General features: G+C 43.1%; 1 protein-coding gene across 1 annotated transcript in view; it reads left to right on the top strand.

Moving 5' to 3' along the window:
* LOC149449635 (alpha-2,8-sialyltransferase 8F-like) overlaps positions 1-8,477 on the top strand; it is a 39,784-nt gene extending 31,307 nt beyond the window's left edge. Inside the window, exons 5-7 of the mRNA XM_089692974.1 lie at positions 1,409-1,518; positions 1,603-1,689; positions 7,917-8,477. Coding sequence (XP_089549100.1) covers positions 1,409-1,518; positions 1,603-1,689; positions 7,917-8,376 — 657 coding nt within the window. The 3' untranslated portion in view covers positions 8,377-8,477. The remainder of the gene's footprint in view (positions 1-1,408; positions 1,519-1,602; positions 1,690-7,916) is intronic.
* Positions 8,478-17,687: the final 9,210 nt, after the last annotated feature.

Raw genomic sequence — 17,687 nt, 5'->3', positions numbered from 1 at the left:
ACATTATCAAAACGTTCAGTGTGCATGAGGACTGAAGCTGAAAAACACAGCAAAACACAGTAAAACTGCCACAAACAGGCATTTTTGGACTTTTTTACCAAAAAAAGCTAAAAAAACACTAAAAATGCAAAGGCAGGAAAACGCCATAAACGCCGCTAAAGGCTAATGCAAAAATGATAAAAAAAAGCTGGAAAACTCATGTTGTTAACATGACTTTACACAGGTAATATTAGCAGCGTTTTCAAAACACTCCGTTCTAAATATAGAACCATTTATCCAACTGTCCACCCAGAATCTCAAGTTGTTAGACCGGAAACATCCTAAATATGGAACAATTTATCCAACTGTCCATCCAGAGCCTCTGGTTTATAGACCGGATACATCCTAAATATAGAACCATTTATCCAACTGTCCATCCAGAGCCTCTGGTTTATAGACCAGATACATCCTAAATATAGAGCCATTTATCCAACTGTACACCCAGAGCCTCTGGTTTATAGACCGGATACATCCTAAATATAGAACCATTTATCCAACTGTCCATCCAGAGCCTCTGGTTTATAGACCGGATACATCCTAAATATAGAGCCATTTATCCAACTGTACACCCAGAGCCTCTGGTTTATAGACCGGATACATCCTAAATATAGAACCATTTATCCAACTGCCCATCCAGAGCCTCTGGTTTATAGACCGGATACATCCTAAATATAGAACCATTTATCCAACTGTCCATCCAGAGCCTCTGGTTTATAGACCAGATACATCCTAAATATAGAACCATTTATCCAACTGTCCATCCAGAGTCTCTGATTGATAAGCTAGATGCATCCTAAATAAAGAATCATTTATCCAACCGTCCATCCAGAGCCTCTGGTTTATAGACCAGATACATCCTAAATATAGGTCCATTTATCCAACTGTCCATCCAGAGCCTCTGGTTGATAAGCTGGATACATCCTAAATATAGAACGAATTATCCAACTGTCCATCCAGAGTCTCTGATTGATAAGCTAGATGCATCCTAAATATAGAATCATTTATCCAACCGTCCATCCAGAGCCTCTGGTTTATAGACCAGATACATCCTAAATATAGAGCCATTTATCCAACTGTCCATCCAGGGCCTCTGGTTTATAGACCGGATACATCCTAAATATAGAGCCATTTATCCAACCGTCCATCCAGAGCCTCAGGTTTATAGACCGGATACATCCTAAATATAGAGCCATTTATCCAACTGTCCATCCAGGGCCTCTGGTTGATAAGCTGGATGCATCCTAAATATGGAACAAGCACTTGGCTGCCTATGTGTGAACTGAATCTGTATTTGTATAGAAGTTCCCGGTATTTCACCGTAACAAAGCTTAGTAAATTTAATATTAATATCCAGCCTCTCTCATTGCAGAAATCTCCTTTCAAGAAACCATTAAAAAACTGTGCGGTGGTGGGTAATGGTGGAATTTTAGACAGCAGCTTCTGTGGATCTGAGATTGACCGGGCTGACTTTGTGTTCCGGTAGGAGTAAAGAAACGAGATGAGATTTGTTACCATTTATCTCATCCTCAATCATTAAATCTTCCCATTTTTTTTACCTTCTAGGTTACATTTTCCTCCACTGAACAGGACGGATGATGTGGGGAAAAAGACTGATCTTGTCACCGCAAACCCAGATACCCTACTTAGTCAGTAAGTGTGCTGTCTGTCCTATATAAATTGGATTGATATATAAATTGTTGATTGAAATTCCTTTGTACACCTTTGCCCAGCGACTATTTCTTGGTTGCAGCCTCCTGATCCATTCAGGTCTACCTAATATCATTGAAAGTCGCTCAACAAAAATGAAAGGCTAAGTTTGCCTTTTTTTTTCTAAAATCCAGCTCCCCTATGTACCAATATACCACTAAAGTGTTACTAAACCCACAACAGTACAATCAGTCTGTAGATGCAGTAAGGCATGCTTGTTATACTCACTGTGGAACCTAAGGGGTTAATCTTCTGCATTGTGTAAAAATGCTGTTTGATCCTGTCTTCTGATTCTCCCTCTCTTCCAGTGTCCCCCTCTTATCTCCTGATAAGACATGTCGTGTGGAGACACGTGTCTGCGCATGCTCAGTTTGGTGTGTATTGCTAGACAGGTTTTATTTTTGGGAGAGTGCATGTGATCAGCACAGGGCCAATCAGCACTGTCCAGACAGAGGTCAGGGGTTCTGCATCCTCATAGAGCAAAATGAAAACTCCTCCTACAAGCTTCAACCACTGCTCTGATGGACACTGATAGAAGTCACAAGACTGCTGTACTGTATACTGCTGATGAGAAAAGGTATTTAGCAGTTTGTATTTCCTAAAATAATTGCATTTCCATGTTGTGTGTACTGTGGGAGACCAGATATAGTGAATGCAAGGTCCGGGGAGACCAGATATAGTGAATGCAGGGTCCGGGGAGACCAGATATAGTGAATGCAGGGTCCGGGGAGACCAGATATAGTGAATGCAGGGTCCGGGGAGACCAGATATAGTGAATGCAGGGTCCGGGGAGACCAGATATAGTGAATGCAGGGTTCGGGGAGACCAGATATAGTGAATGCAGGGTTCGGGGAGACCAGATATAGTGAATGCAGGGTCTGGAGATCGGATATAGTGAATGCAGGGTCCGGGGAGAGCGGATATAGTGAATGCAGGGTTCGGGGAGACCAGATATAGTGAATGCAGGGTCTGGAGATCGGATATATTGAATGCAGGGTCCGGGGAGAGCGGATATAGTGAATGCAGGGTCCGGGGAGAGCAGATATAGTGAATGCAGGGTCCGGGGAGAGCGGATATAGTGAATGCAGGGTCCGGGGAGACCGGATATAGTGAATGCGGGGTCCGGGGAGACCGGATATAGTGAATGCAGGGTCCGGGGAGACCAGATATAGTAAATGCAGGGTACGGGGAGACCGGATATAGTGAATGCAGGGTCTGGAGATCGGATATAGTGAATGCAGGGTCCGGGGAGAGCGGATATAGTGAATGCAGGGTCCGGGGAGACCAGATATAGTAAATGCAGGGTCCGGGGAGACCAGATATAGTGAATGCAGGGTCCGGGGAGAGCGGATATAGTGAATGCAGGGTCCGGGGAGACCAGATATAGTAAATGCAGGGTCTGGGAGAGCAGATATAGTGAATGCAGGGTCCGGGGAGACCAGATATAGTGAGTGCAGGGTCCGGGGAGACCAGATATAGTGAATGCAGGGTCCGGGGAGACCAGATATAGTGAATGCAGTGTCCGGGGAGACCAGATATAGTGAATGCAGGGTCCGGGGAGAGCGGATATAGTGAATGCAGGGTCCGGGGAGAGCGGATATAGTGAATGCAGGGTCCGGGGAGACCGGATATAGTGAATGCGGGGTCCGGGGAGACCGGATATAGTGAATGCAGGGTCCGGGGAGACCAGATATAGTAAATGCAGGGTCCGGGGAGACCAGATATAGTGAATGCAGGGTCCGGGGAGACCAGATATAGTGAATGCGGGGTCCGGGGAGACCGGATATAGTGAATGCAGGGTCCGGGGAGACCGGATATAGTGAATGCAGGGTCCGGGGAGACCAAATATAGTAAATGCAGGGTCCGGGGAGACCGGATATAGTGAATGCAGGGTCCGGGGAGACCAGATATAGTAAATGCGGGGTCCGGGGAGACCATATATAGTGAATGCAGGGTCCGGGGAGAGCGGATATAGTGAATGCAGGGTCCGGGGAGAGCGGATATAGTGAATGCAGGGTCCGGGGAGACCAGATATAGTAAATGCAGGGTCCGGGGAGACCAGATATAGTAAATGCTGGGTCCGATCGCTCCGCACACAAATCGCATGTGATTTGCACAGGAATGCGGTGCGGTATATCGCATGTGATTTGCACAGTAATGCAGTGCAGTTCCTGTGCGAATCACATGCGATATACCGCACCGCACATATGTGAACCTGGGCTAAATGCGTATAAATTACTATTATTATTCTTATACAGGATTTATATAGCTCCAACAGTTTGCTCAGCACTTTACAATATAAGGGAGACAGTACAATTACAATACATTTCAGTACAGAAGGAATAGGAGGGCCCGGATCATGGAGCTTACAATCTAAAGGAAGGGGGAGGTGATACAAAAGGTGATAGCTGCGGAGGGTGATCTGGTGGAGGTGATTCAAGTACAGTTCTTAGGTGGAGGTGGGGTAGGCTTCCCTGAAGAAGTGAGTTTTCAAAGATCGCCTAAAGGCAGACAGGGTGCTAGCTGACCGGACATGCTGTGGTAGGGAGTTCCAGAGGATGGGAGAGGCTCTGGAGAAGTCCTGGAGGCAAGCGTGGGAGGAGATGATGAGAGAGCAAGAGAGGAGGATATCTTGGGAGGAGTAGAGCAGGCGATTTGGGCGGTATCTGTGGATGAGGTTGGAGATAATGTATAATCACTATGAATGTGCAGAGAAAGAAAATGACAAACACATGTTAACACATAAAACACAATTATTGATCGATCCAATGATATAACTGATAACAAAACAAATATTAGAAAAAAAAATTTGCAGCATAACTAAATTTGTATAACTCACTAAAAATGTGCAAAGAAAATGATAAAAAAAAAAGTTTGTGCACATGTAAACGGATAAAACACAATTCGTGATAAAACTGATTATATAACTCAAAAAAGGGCAATAAATCCCAACGTCCCTTGTACATACAGTGCTTAATAATTCAGAATTCCCCTTTAAACTTCATATATATTCAACATACACATAAAACTAATATAAACAAATACAAAATTCCAAAAAGTCCCAAAATATCCAGCGAGAGACTTCATTCCTCAAGGTATCGTGTTCCGTGACATGCATATGGCATGCGTGCTCAATATAAAGTGCGACCCAGAGAAGAAAAATGGATGCAGGGTCGGCATGACTAACCCTAGGTTTACACCTCAGCGTTTTCTGCAGCTTTTTGCAGAAATGCAGTACAGTCCAGTTAACATGATTTCTTATGGGACACATCTCAGCGTTCTCACCTGGTGTGTTTTTTGGAAAGGGTCACAGACTTTTTTGAACGCAAAATGTTGCGGTTTTGGTTCTATAGACTTCAATGGGAAAGCATGTATTGCGTTTTTGCTGCGTTTTTGCCACTTTTTTAATGTGCTTTGCGTTTAAAACCTGCCTAGCAACAAGAAAAATTTAAAAAAGAAATAAAACGCAAAACGCATCAAAAACACGGCAAAAACATGTGCAAAAAAGCAAAATTCACTGTAGAAATGCCTTAAATGCAACCTGCATAGACTTAACTCTAGGTTCGCACCTAAGCGTATTCTGAAGCATTTTGCAGAAACGCAGTACAGTCCATTTAACATGACTTCCTATGGGACACGTTCACATCTCCGCGTTTTCACCCCGGTGCGTTTTTTGGAAAGGGTCAGGGACTTTTGTGAAAGCAAAATGTTGCGTTTTTGGATCTATAAACCTCAATGGGAATGCTGCAGAAAAGCTTGTATTGCGCTTTTGCTGTGTTTTTGTTGTTTTTAAAATCTGCCTAGCAACTAGAAAAATGTAAAACAGAAAAACTCAAAAAAGCATCAAAAACGCGGTGAAAACACGTCAAAAACACAAGTGCAGAAATGCCTCAAACGCAACCTGCATAGGTGTGAACCTAGACTTAACTCCAGGTCAGGGGCGGACTGACAACTCATGGGGCCCCTGGGAAATAGAGAACCATGGGGCCCCTGTGTCCTTGCCCACACTCAAACCACACCCAAATAGTATATGAAAAAGGTAATGGGGCATCTCATGGGGCCTCCTTCTGACCCCGGGCCATCGGGGAGTGCCCAAGTTCCCTAATGGTCAGTCCGCTATAGCTCCAGGTTCACACCTAAGCGTATTCTGCAGTGTTTTGCAGAAATGCTGTCCAGTCCATTTAACATGATTTCCTATGGGACAGGTTCACATCTCCGCGTTATATATGTACTGTGCATACTAGCTCTGGGTTATCTCACGTTCTTAAAATTCCCAGCAAGGCAGAAAACTAACACAGTTTAATGGTGGAGGGCTTTTGGGAAACAGGTCCATATCATAAAACAAACAAAGCATACACACTTTCCACTTACTAACTAAACTCATGTCAGGTCTTGACTAACAAAATGCCTCATCAGGGTTTTTTTCCACCACAAACAGGCAGTATTATACATGGAGATCATATCCCCCTTATGTATTATACATGGAGATCATATCCCCCCTTATGTATTATACATGGAGATCATATCCCCCCTTATGTATTATACATGGAGATCATATCCCCCCCTTATGTATTATACATGGTGATCATATCCCCCCTTATGTATTATACATGGAGATCATATCCCCCTTATGTATTATACATGGTGATCATATCCCCCCTTATGTATTATACATGGAGATCATATCCCCCCTTATGTATTATACATGGAGATCATATCCCCCCTTATGTATTATACATGGAGATCATATCCCCCCCTTATGTATTATACACGGAGATCATATCCCCCCTTATGTATTATACATGGTGATCATATCCCCCCTTATGTATTATACATGGAGATCATATCCCCCCTTATGTATTATACATGGAGATCATATCCCCCTTATGTATTATACATGGAGATCATATCCCCCCTTATGTATTATACACGGAGATCATATCCCCCCTTATGTATTATACATGGTGATCATATCCCCCCTTATGTATTATACATGGAGATCATATCCCCCCCTTATGTATTATACATGGTGATCATATCCCCCTTATGTATTATACATGGAGATCATATCCCCCTTATGTATTATACATGGTGATCATATCCCCCTTATGTATTATACATGGTGATCATATCCCCCCTTATGTATTATACATGGAGATCATATCCCCCCTTATGTATTATACATGGTGATCATATCCCCCCTTATGTATTATACACGGAGATCATATCCCCCCTTATGTATTATACACGGAGATCATATCCCCCCTTATGTATTATACATGGAGATCATATCCCCCCTTATGTATTATACATGGAGATCATATCCCCCCTTATGTATTATACATGGAGATCATATCCCCCCTTATGTATTATACATGGAGATCATATCCCCCTTATGTATTATACATGGTGATCATATCCCCCCTTATGTATTATACATGGAGATCATATCCCCCTTATGTATTATACATGGTGATCATATCCCCCCTTATGTATTATACATGGAGATCATATCCCACCTTATGTATTATACATGGAGATCATATCCCCCTTATGTATTATACATGGAGATCATATCCCCCTTATGTATTATACATGGAGCCTATATCCCCCCTTATGTATTATACATGGAGATCATATCCCCCCTTATCTATTATACATGGAGATCATATCCCCCCCTTATGTATTATACATGGAGATCATATCCCCCCTTATGTATTATACATGGAGATCATACCCCCCTTATGTATTATACATGGAGATCATATCCCCCCTTATGTATTATACATGGAGATCATATCCCCCCTTATGTATTATACATGGAGATCATATCCCCCTTATGTATTATACATGGAGATCATATCCCCCCTTATGTATTATACATGGAGATCATATCCCCCCTTAATCTCCTCTTCTCAGTAGAGAATACATTCATTTCCTCTAATCTTTCCTCATAGCTGAGCTTCTCCATGCCTCTTATCAGTTTGGTTGCCCTTCTCTGTACTTCCTCCAGTTCCCCAATGTTCTTTTTGTGAATTGGTGCTCAAAACTGAACTGCATATTCCTTGTGAAGAAAAGTAATGTAATGTAAAAAACAAAAAACTCATGAACCTATTGGGGTGAAGATGTATATTCCTTTTTATTGAAGTTGTTTATGTCTCCTCTATTAGGTTCAGCAGTCTTAGGGAGAGTCGGACATCATTCATCACCATGGTGAAGGAGTACAGCTCCTCTTTCATCCTCCTACCAGCTTTCTCATTTTCTGGGTACACTGATGTTTCCTTTCGAGCGCTCTACACTGTCGAAGACCTTGACTTGAAGAGCAAAGTTGTCTTTTTCAACCCAGACTACTTCCGGAAAGTGAATGCCCACTGGAAAAAAGCAGGGCTTAAGCTTCGGCAACTATCTTCTGGCTTCTTGATGGTGAGTGTGGCGGCTGAAATTTGTGAAAGAGTGACGCTCTATGGATTCTGGCCCTTTTCTGAGGACCTGGATGGAATTTGGATCCCTTACCACTACTTTGACAATGATCATTCGAAACCTGGACTTTACTCATTGCCCATTGAATTTTATTGGTACCTTCAAATGCATGTACAAGGGTCTCTACGTCTGCATCTGGGACACTGCTAATTTTTTTTTTTTTTTAAATACAACTGATTAACTTGCTAACTTTATTAACACCCTTAATGTATTATAATGTTTTTGGTCATATGTATTACTTCCCTTCTTATCTTGAGGCTGTACACATGATGTTCCTGCATAAAAAACTGAAAGGAAATACAGCTTTGAGGGGAAAAAAGGGAAAGGAGGGGTGAGGTTTACATGAGATTTGTAAATGAGGTTCAGGAAAGCAGCTTTTTTAATATCATGTTAAGATCAAGAGCATAGAGGCATTACCTCAAACCAGTAGAAGAAAAGTTCAAAACTAACCTTGGAATATACGGGGGGTGTTCAAGTCAAACCGGGACTTTTGAGTTATATAATAAAAGAACAAATTTCAAGGAGTGGAAACTGCATTTATTTTTCAATATACTCCCCTACTACATTTATAAACTTATCCCAGTGTTCCGCATAGAAATATTTGTCAGTACGCCTGAACCATCCTAAATAATTTGAGAGCAATTGTGTTTCCCACAGAAAAATTCATCTCTTGTGCAATTTCATAACAGGTTATCCATTGATTATCTAGGATCAGGTGTTCCACGCGCTGAATGTTCACAGGAATGACTGCTGTGGGCTGGCAACCACCGCGCCAGGATAATCACTGACAGACGTACAGCCATTCTTGAAATGTTTACACCATTTAAGTGTCTTACTGCGGCTGATGGTCTCATCCAGGGGTGGACTGACAACTCATGGGGCCCCCGGGTAATTGGGGATCATGGGGCCCCTGTGTGCTTCCCAAACTCAAAAAAGCCAATGAAAAAGGTACCAGGGGCATCTTATGGGGCCCCCTACTGACCTCAGGCAGTGCTCCACTTTCCAAATGGTCAGTCCTCCCCTGGTCTCATCACCGTACAGTACTTGAAGTCTTCTGTAGATATCTGTGGGTTTTACACCTTCACCGCCACATCCTGTTCCATGCTCACACTAACACTGTTATCTTCCATCTTGATTAACAGTGTCTGGACCAGGGGCGAACTGACAACTCATGGGGCCCCTGGGAAATAGGGGATCATGGGGCCCCTCTGTCCTTGCCCAAACTCAAAAAAACCTATGAAAAAGGTACCAAGGGCATCTCATGGGTCCCCCTACTGACCCTGGGTCCTCGGGCAGTGCCCGAGTTTCCAAATGGTCAGTCCACTCCTGGTCTGGACTGGACCGCGACATGTGCGTCGCCTATCAGTAATAGGACACACTTGCCAATTGCTGCCATGAGGGCATCCCTTTTTATTCCTGTAAAATTAAAAGTCCCGGTTTGACTTGAAGGCTCCTCGTATTAATATAGTTGATGCTTAGAACAGACATCCAGCAACAGTGTGTGCATTTAAAAGAGAAATATCTTCTGGATCACAGCAGTGCACTTATTTCTGCACTGATGTGACCCAGATTCAGCCAACAGTGGCCTAGAGCCCAATATTGGCTCATGTCACAGAGCCAGTCCAGCCTCTGGAAGGATCCCGACTGTAAGGTTGGGATCCATCCAGATGCCTCAATGGCAGCTGGCTCAGCCTCTCAGCATGCCGCTGAGAACCTGATCCAGCTGCTCCCACCACCTCCACAGCCCAGCGCTCCAGTGAGAACTGGAAGGGCAGAGCAGAGAGCAGTGACTGACGTTTACCACTCTCTGCTCAGTGAAGACTAAGAACTGAGCGATTAGCAGTCATGTGACTCTGGCGGGGGACAGCTGAGGTATCGGACAAATGCTACTGCCATATAGGTGAGTATAGATGTTGATTTCAGACACTTACCTTATCCTTTAAACATGCTTTGGATATCCATCATGCACAAAAGTTATTATAAATATAGAAATAAATGTTAAAAAGGGCAGACTCGATGGACGAATTGGTCTTTTCCCGCCCTCTTTCTTCTATGTTAAACTAAAATAAAATGTAAAGATCATATCCTATTAATGTTAAAATGCTTCAAAGGACTAAAGAAAATATTTAATGGTTTTATTTATAATTTCTCTATTTATTATGGAATCAGAAAATTAAAGGTATTTTGAGATAAATAGAAAATGTTGTATTTTTTTTAAAGACTTGACTTTTTTTTTTTTGTTCACAGAGCACAGTAGCTCAAGGGTAAATTTTCATATGCACGCTAATGTTTTGGAGCAGTGAGTCCAAACTCACATTGACTAGCCCTTGCTCAAGACGATTCTTTGATTAATTATAGAACATGCTCTGTTCTGCTCTGTGAATATTGTGTCATGGTTACAGTCTTTGGAAAATGTGGACGTTTGTTTAAAGACAACTAAATATTTAATTAGTTAAAAAAAAACATCTAAAACATCTGTTTTAAAGTAGAACTAAAGGCAAAATATTTTTTTCATTTTGGCTAGACTAGAGTAAGGGAAGGTTATAACCTCTATTCAGATTTTTTTGTTCACCATATGTGTCCCATTGCGGAGATTTCCCTTCACATCCTGTCCCATAGCCTAACAGGAGCAGAGAAGAAATCTCTGCAAATTAAATGAATTCCTTTGGGACCCCGAGACCACCAGGACTAGTGTCCCCATTAGAACATTTCCCCTCTATTACTTTTCTGGGGACAACCTAAAATTTGGGATTTTGTTTTACTTTCACTTTCAATGATAATGGTAAACAGGACAAATAGAGAGGGTGAATCTCGCCAATGGGGACACTGACTGATAAAAACTGACAGGGGTTCTAATCCCTCTCCACTCTTTCCAAAACTAAAAAAAAAAGTTGTGCCTTTAGTTAAACTTCAAATAAATAAAAAATAAAATTAAAAAAAAAAATAAAATTGATGGAAAAACATAAAGTTTCCGGTTAAAATTAAATTTGTAACCTAATATATGCTTAAATCTCGTTATCTTTTTAATATCCATAAGCAATGCTTTAAAAGCCTTTACAAGCTACCATTTTAGATTTATACAGGAGGTCTAGTGCTAGAATTACGGCCCTTGATCTGACGTTCGCGGCGATACCTCACATGCATGGTGCAACTGCTGTTTACATACCGCCACAGGGTCAACGAGCGTGGGGGCAAGGGTGATTTTTTTTTAAGTTATTTAGATTTTTTAATTGATTTTTACACTGTCCCTTTCAATTTTTTTGATCACTTTTAATGCTATAACAGGGAATGCAAATATTTGCTATAACTTCAATGGGCATTGTCATATATTCTTTTGTGAGAAATCTGTGGTCTATCAGACTCTAGATCTCTCCTCTGCCCTTACATTATCTAATCTCACCAAAATCTGTGTGATTAGATGCTTTCCCAATTTACAAATGGCGCTGTTTATATCCTGCAAAACTGAAGTGATGAAATGCTCATAGCTTCCAATTTCTTAGACTATAGAGATGGTTGGCACCATTCTGGTCTCCAACAGCTCTATGGTCAGCTGGCAGAAACACCGGCTGCATTCTCAGGTTCCCCCGATGGCACAGGACTGCCCAAGAAAGTCATGGAATGCAGTGGATGCAAGGGGTCATGGTCTCCCGCTGCTTGTAAAAGCAATCCTGCAACTAATTAGCCACTAGGATTGCTTTTATATGAAAGCTGATTGCCAGCTGAAAAAAACAATACCAAGATGATGCCGTCAGCTGTAGGTATCATCCTGGTATAGCCATTCAAAGCCCAGTGATGTACCAGTACGTTGCTGGTCCTTGTTGGGTATATATGCTATGTTCTTTTTTTTTGTATGTAGCCTGTAGGCTGAATGAAAAAAAGAGAAGAAATTTCTGCCAGAAAAAGTGTGTGGTATGCCCACCATTAGAATATACCACCCTGCATCCACCCACTTCTAATGGTGGGCACACATTAGGTCGCATGGTGCCACATGCACCAATTCCAAGATTGTACAAATGTATAAATAGTGGCGCGCTTGAATAAAAATTGTCCACGTATAAGTGGTACCCCATATGGAAAAAGGATGACACCAAGTCCCAAACTATCTTGCCACTGCTCTCTATGCAGTCTGGGCGTCTGGGGGGCTCCATGTGACTATCTTTTCTCTTATAAATCCGAAACTTACCGTATTTTTTGCTCCCTAAGAAGCACCTGACCATAAGATGCACCTAGGTTTTAGAGGAGGAAAACAAGAAAAAAATATTCTGAACCAATGGACTGCAGACACAGTACAGGAAATGACCAGTGACTGCAGATGTACTACAGGAGATGACCAGAGACTGCGGACATAGTACAGGAGATGACCAGAGACTGCAGACATACAGTCAGGTCCATAAATATTGGGACATCGGCACAATTCTAACATTTTTGGCTCTATACACCACCACAATGGATTTGAAATAAAACAAACAAGATGTGCTTTAACTGCAGACTGCCAGCTTTAATTTGAGGGTATTTACATCCAAATCAGGTGAACGGTGTAGGAATTACAATAGTTTGCATATGTGCCTCCCACTTGTTAAGGGACCAAAAGTAATGGGACAGAATAATAATCATAAATCAAACTTTCACTTTTTAATACTTGGTTGTAAATCCTTTGCAGTCAATTACAGCCTGAAGTCTGGAATGCATAGACATCACCAGACGCTGGGTTTCATCCCTGGTGATGCTCTGCCAGGCCTCTACTGCAACAGTCTTCAGTTCCTGCTTGTTCTTGGGGCATTTTCCCTTCAGTTTTGTCTTCAGTAAGTGAAATGCATGCTCAATCGGATTCAGGTCAGGTGATTGACTTGGTCATTGCATAACATTCCACTTCTTTCCCTTAAAAAACTCTTTGGTTGCTTTTGCAGTCTGCTTTGGGTCATTGTCCATCTGCACTGTGAAGCGACATCCAATGAGTTGTGAAGCATTTGGCTGAATATGAGCAGATAATATTCCCGAAACACTTCACAATTCATCCTGCTGCTTTTGTCAGCAGTCACATCGTCAATAAATACAAGAGAAGCAGTTCCATTGGCAGCCATACATGCCCACGCCATGACACTACCACCACCATGCTTCACTGATGAGGTGGTATGCTTAGGATCATGAGCAGTTCCTTCTCCATACTCTTCTCTTCCCATCACTCTGGTACAAGTTGATGTCGGTCTCATCTGTCCATAGGATGTTGTTCCAGAACTGTGAAGGCTTTTTTACATGTCGTTTGGCAAACTCTAATCTGGCCTTCCTGTTTTTGAGGCTCACCAATGGTTTCCATCTTGTGGTGAACCCTCTGTATTCACTCTGGTGAAGTCTTCTCTTGATTGTTGACTTTGACACACATACACCTACCTCCTGGAGAGTGTTCTTGATCTGGCCAACTGTTGTGAAGGGTGTTTTCTTCACCAGGGAAAGAATTCTTTGGTCATCCACCACAGTTGTTTTCCGTGGTCTTCCTGGTCTTTTGGTGTTGCTGAGCTCACCGTTGCATTCCTTCTTTTTAAAAATGTTCCAAACAGTTGTTTTGGCCACGCCTAATGTTTTTGCTATCTCTCTGATGGGTTTGTTTTTGTTTTTTCAGCCTAATGATGGCTTGCTTCACTGATAGTGACAGCTCTTTGGATCTCATCTTGAGAGTTGACAGCAACAGATTCCAAATGCAAATAGCACACTTGAAATGAACTCTAGACCTTTTATCTGCTCATTGTAATTGGGATAATGAGGGAATAACACACACCTGGCCATGGAACAGCTAAGAAGCCAAGTGTCCCATTACTTTTGGTCCCTTAACAAGTGGGAGGCACATATGCAAACTGTTGTAATTCCTACACCGTTCACCTGATTTGGATGTAAATACCCTCAAATTAAAGCTGACAGTCTGCAGTTAAAGCACATCTTGTTTGTTTCATTTCAAATCCATTGTGGTGGTGTATAGAGCCAAAAATGTTAGCATTGTGTCGATGTCCCAATATTTATGGACCTGACTGTAGTACAGGAGATGACCAGAGACTGCGGACATAGTACAGGAGATGACCAGAGACTGCAGACATAGTACAGGAGATGACCAGAGACTACGGACATAGTACAGGAGATGACCAGAGACTGTGGACACAGTACAGGAGATGACCAGAGACTGCGGACACAGTACAGGAGATGACTAGAGACTGCGGACACAGTACAGAGGATGACCACAGACTGCGGACATAGTACAGGAGATGACCAGAGACTGCGGACATAGTACAGGAAATTACCACAGACTGCGGACATACTACAGAGGATGACCACAGACTGCGGACATAGTACAGGAGATGACCAGAGACTGTGGACATAGTACAGGAGATGACCAGAGACTGCAGACATAGTACAGGAGATGACCAGAGACTACGGACATAGTACAGGAGATGACCAGAGACTGCAGACATAGTACAGGAGATGACCAGAGACTACGGACACAGTACAGGAGATGACCAGAGACTGCGGACACAGTACAGGAGATGACCAGAGACTGCAGACATAGTACAGGAGATGACCAGAGACTACGGACATAGTACAGGAGATGACCAGAGACTGCAGACACAGTACAGGAGATGACCAGAGACTGCGGACACAGTACAGGAGATGACCAGAGACTGCGGACATAGTACAGGAGATGACCAGAGACTGCGGACATACTACAGAGGATGACCACAGATTGCGGACATAGTACAGGAGATGACCAGAGACTGCAGACATAGTACAGGAGATGACCAGAGACTGCAGACATACTACAGGAGATGACCAGAGACTGCGGACATAGTACAGGAGATCATATGTACTCTCCAGTGCTTCAGGAAATGGACAGCCAAAGGAAACCCAGGGGGACCAGGACAGAGGCAACCAAAAGAAGATGCTTCAGGGGTGCAGTCTTCCTCAGATGGGGAGATCAGCCACTTGATAAAGAGTAAACAGGTGGTGCACACACCTAGTGCATTATCCAAGGTTTATTCAAAGGTGTAAAAGACAAAAACATACAGACGAAGCGTGTATAAAAAGCTTTTGCATTAAGAAGATGGCCACAACGCCAGGCTAGGTGTTCCAACTGTCAGTGCAGTCAAATGGCTGACGCTTTTCATGGATGAGTCCCTTTCCTCAGAGCTGCTGACCAGCCTCCTCTCACCTTCTTTCTCTGAGTGTTGCTATTACCTGCTAAGGTGATTTGCGAGGGGCCGAATTTTGTGGAGCCGGTCAAATTCAGGGTAACCCCGAGGATGACAGAGTGTATTGAAATGCATAAAACACATTATACTCTCATATCTATGCCTGGCCATGGCAGCAGAGAACACGGCATATGATGAATCGAGTCTGTGGACCAATACAACCGCAATTAATTTTTTTTAGTAATGCCCATGTTGAGGGTTAGGCCTCCCCAAAAATGTTAATTCGTAATGGGTTTCCATGTGAATGATCTGGCAAGGTTTGAATTTGGGTTGGTGGCAATAAATTGTTGTACATATAAAATGCTTTGATCCACAATCATACAGATCTTCCGTGAAAAACAGCTCCAAAAAATCAAGGAGAGCATTTAAATTTGCTCTTTCCATCTGAATTCTGGGTTGGGCAGTGAATGGGGGAAGTAAGGGTGCTGCAGAATTTGTGGGCTGCCAATCTGGTCTTGCAAGCACATCCAGAAGGATACTAAAGGCTCTACGGGCCTGTGTGCTAATTATTGGTGGTTGCGGGACAATACTTGTGCTCACCACCGCACCAGCTTGTACTGCACTTATCTGACTTGCCACGTTACTGCAGTGCTGATATGTGAAAGACCAGGATGTACTAGACTGCTGGTGTTCGCCAGTTCACCTAAAGGTAGCGTGGCACTAGTACTGGCACTCTGCTGCATATGAGAGTCATCAAAATTTACCGGCAAGTGCTAACAGAGATCAGGCCTGATTCTGCGAACACTGCAGTTTTGTGTGCAATGTATCAAATGACAATGACCTAATGACACTGCACTTGCTGGGGGAGAAGGGGGGGTAAGCTTAGGGGTTAAACACAGATGCTGGCAGGTGCCAGGGCTGATCCCACTAACACTGCATTTTTGGGGACACTATACTAATGTGAACGCTGGTATAGTGCTGATTTGATCAAAGATATTGATCCGTTCAGACCCTATACTAGCAATGGAGGTTTATTGTGTATGAGAGTCTTCCTGGCAATCAAGGGGTTAAATGTGATTACTGGTGTACTGACGGACAATCTGACGCTATCTGGGAGGGGCATGAAAACCACGGGAGTGCAAATCACATGCGCGCTTCCTACCTGGAAATGCAGAATCGCATATATACACGTGGTCCTGCACACAGGGGCCACCCTGTAGCAGTAAATCTACTGTAGGGCAGTCCTTAAGCGGTTAAACTAAACCTCCCTCAACACTTTCCTCTTTTGACCTTGCTACTACTGAATAGGTCAGTGAAGTTTTCTCAGTAGCCCATCTCACCTCATGCCCTCTGGATCCTGTCAACTACTACAGTCACCCTCTTCTTCTGTCCTATGCTCCCTCACTCACATCTCCAATCTCTCCCTCTCTACTGCCACCTTCCCCAACCCTGTAAAGCACGCACAGATCACTCCCATACTTAAAAAAGCCCTCCCTGGACTCCACCAATCTGAACAACTTAAGACCCATCTCCCTGCTGCCATTTACCTCTAAACTCTTAGAATGCTTAGTCTACAATCGCCTGAGCTCCCACCTCACCGACAACAACCTTCTTGACCCTTTACAGTCTGATTTTCGCTCACTCCACTCCACTGAAACTGCCCTACTAAAACTCACTAATGATCTACTAACTGCTAATTCCAATGGCCACTACTCCGTACTCATCCCAACCAATGACCACTACTCCATACTCTTACTACTTATCCTCCAAAAACCTCCACTCTCTTGGCCTCCAAGACTCTGCTCTCTCCTGGTTCTACTCCTACCTATCGCAGCACTCCTTCAGCATTACCTATAACTCGGTCTCCTCCTCTACTCTTCCTCTTTCTATAGGGGTCCCTCAAGGTTCTGTCCTTGAACCTCTTCTCTTCTCCATCTACACCTCCTCCCTTGGTCACTTGATAAACTCCCATGGCTTTAAGTACCATCTCTATGTTGATGACACACAAATCTATCTTTCTACTCCTCACCTCATCCCTTCAGTCTCCTCTCGCATTAGTAACCTAATAAGTGACATATCGGCATGAATGTCACTCTACTTCCTCAAATTAAATCTTTCCAAAATGAAGCTTATACTATTCCCTCCAGCCCATGCCCCCACCCCTTCTCCATCAAGATCAATTATACAACCATCAGTCCCTCCCCTCATGCCAGGGTACTAGGTGTAATCCTAGACTCCCATCTGTCCTTTCATCTCCAAATCCAATCACTGTCCAAATCTTGTAGACTT

The sequence above is a fragment of the Staurois parvus genome, unplaced genomic scaffold, assembly GCF_062004578.1.
Source record: "Staurois parvus isolate SC_StPar_1 unplaced genomic scaffold, SC_StPar_1.0 ptg000609l, whole genome shotgun sequence".
NCBI lineage: Eukaryota > Metazoa > Chordata > Amphibia > Anura > Ranidae > Staurois > Staurois parvus.
Note: the sequence above shows the minus strand (reverse complement) of the source record. Positions and strands in the feature narration are given on the sequence as shown.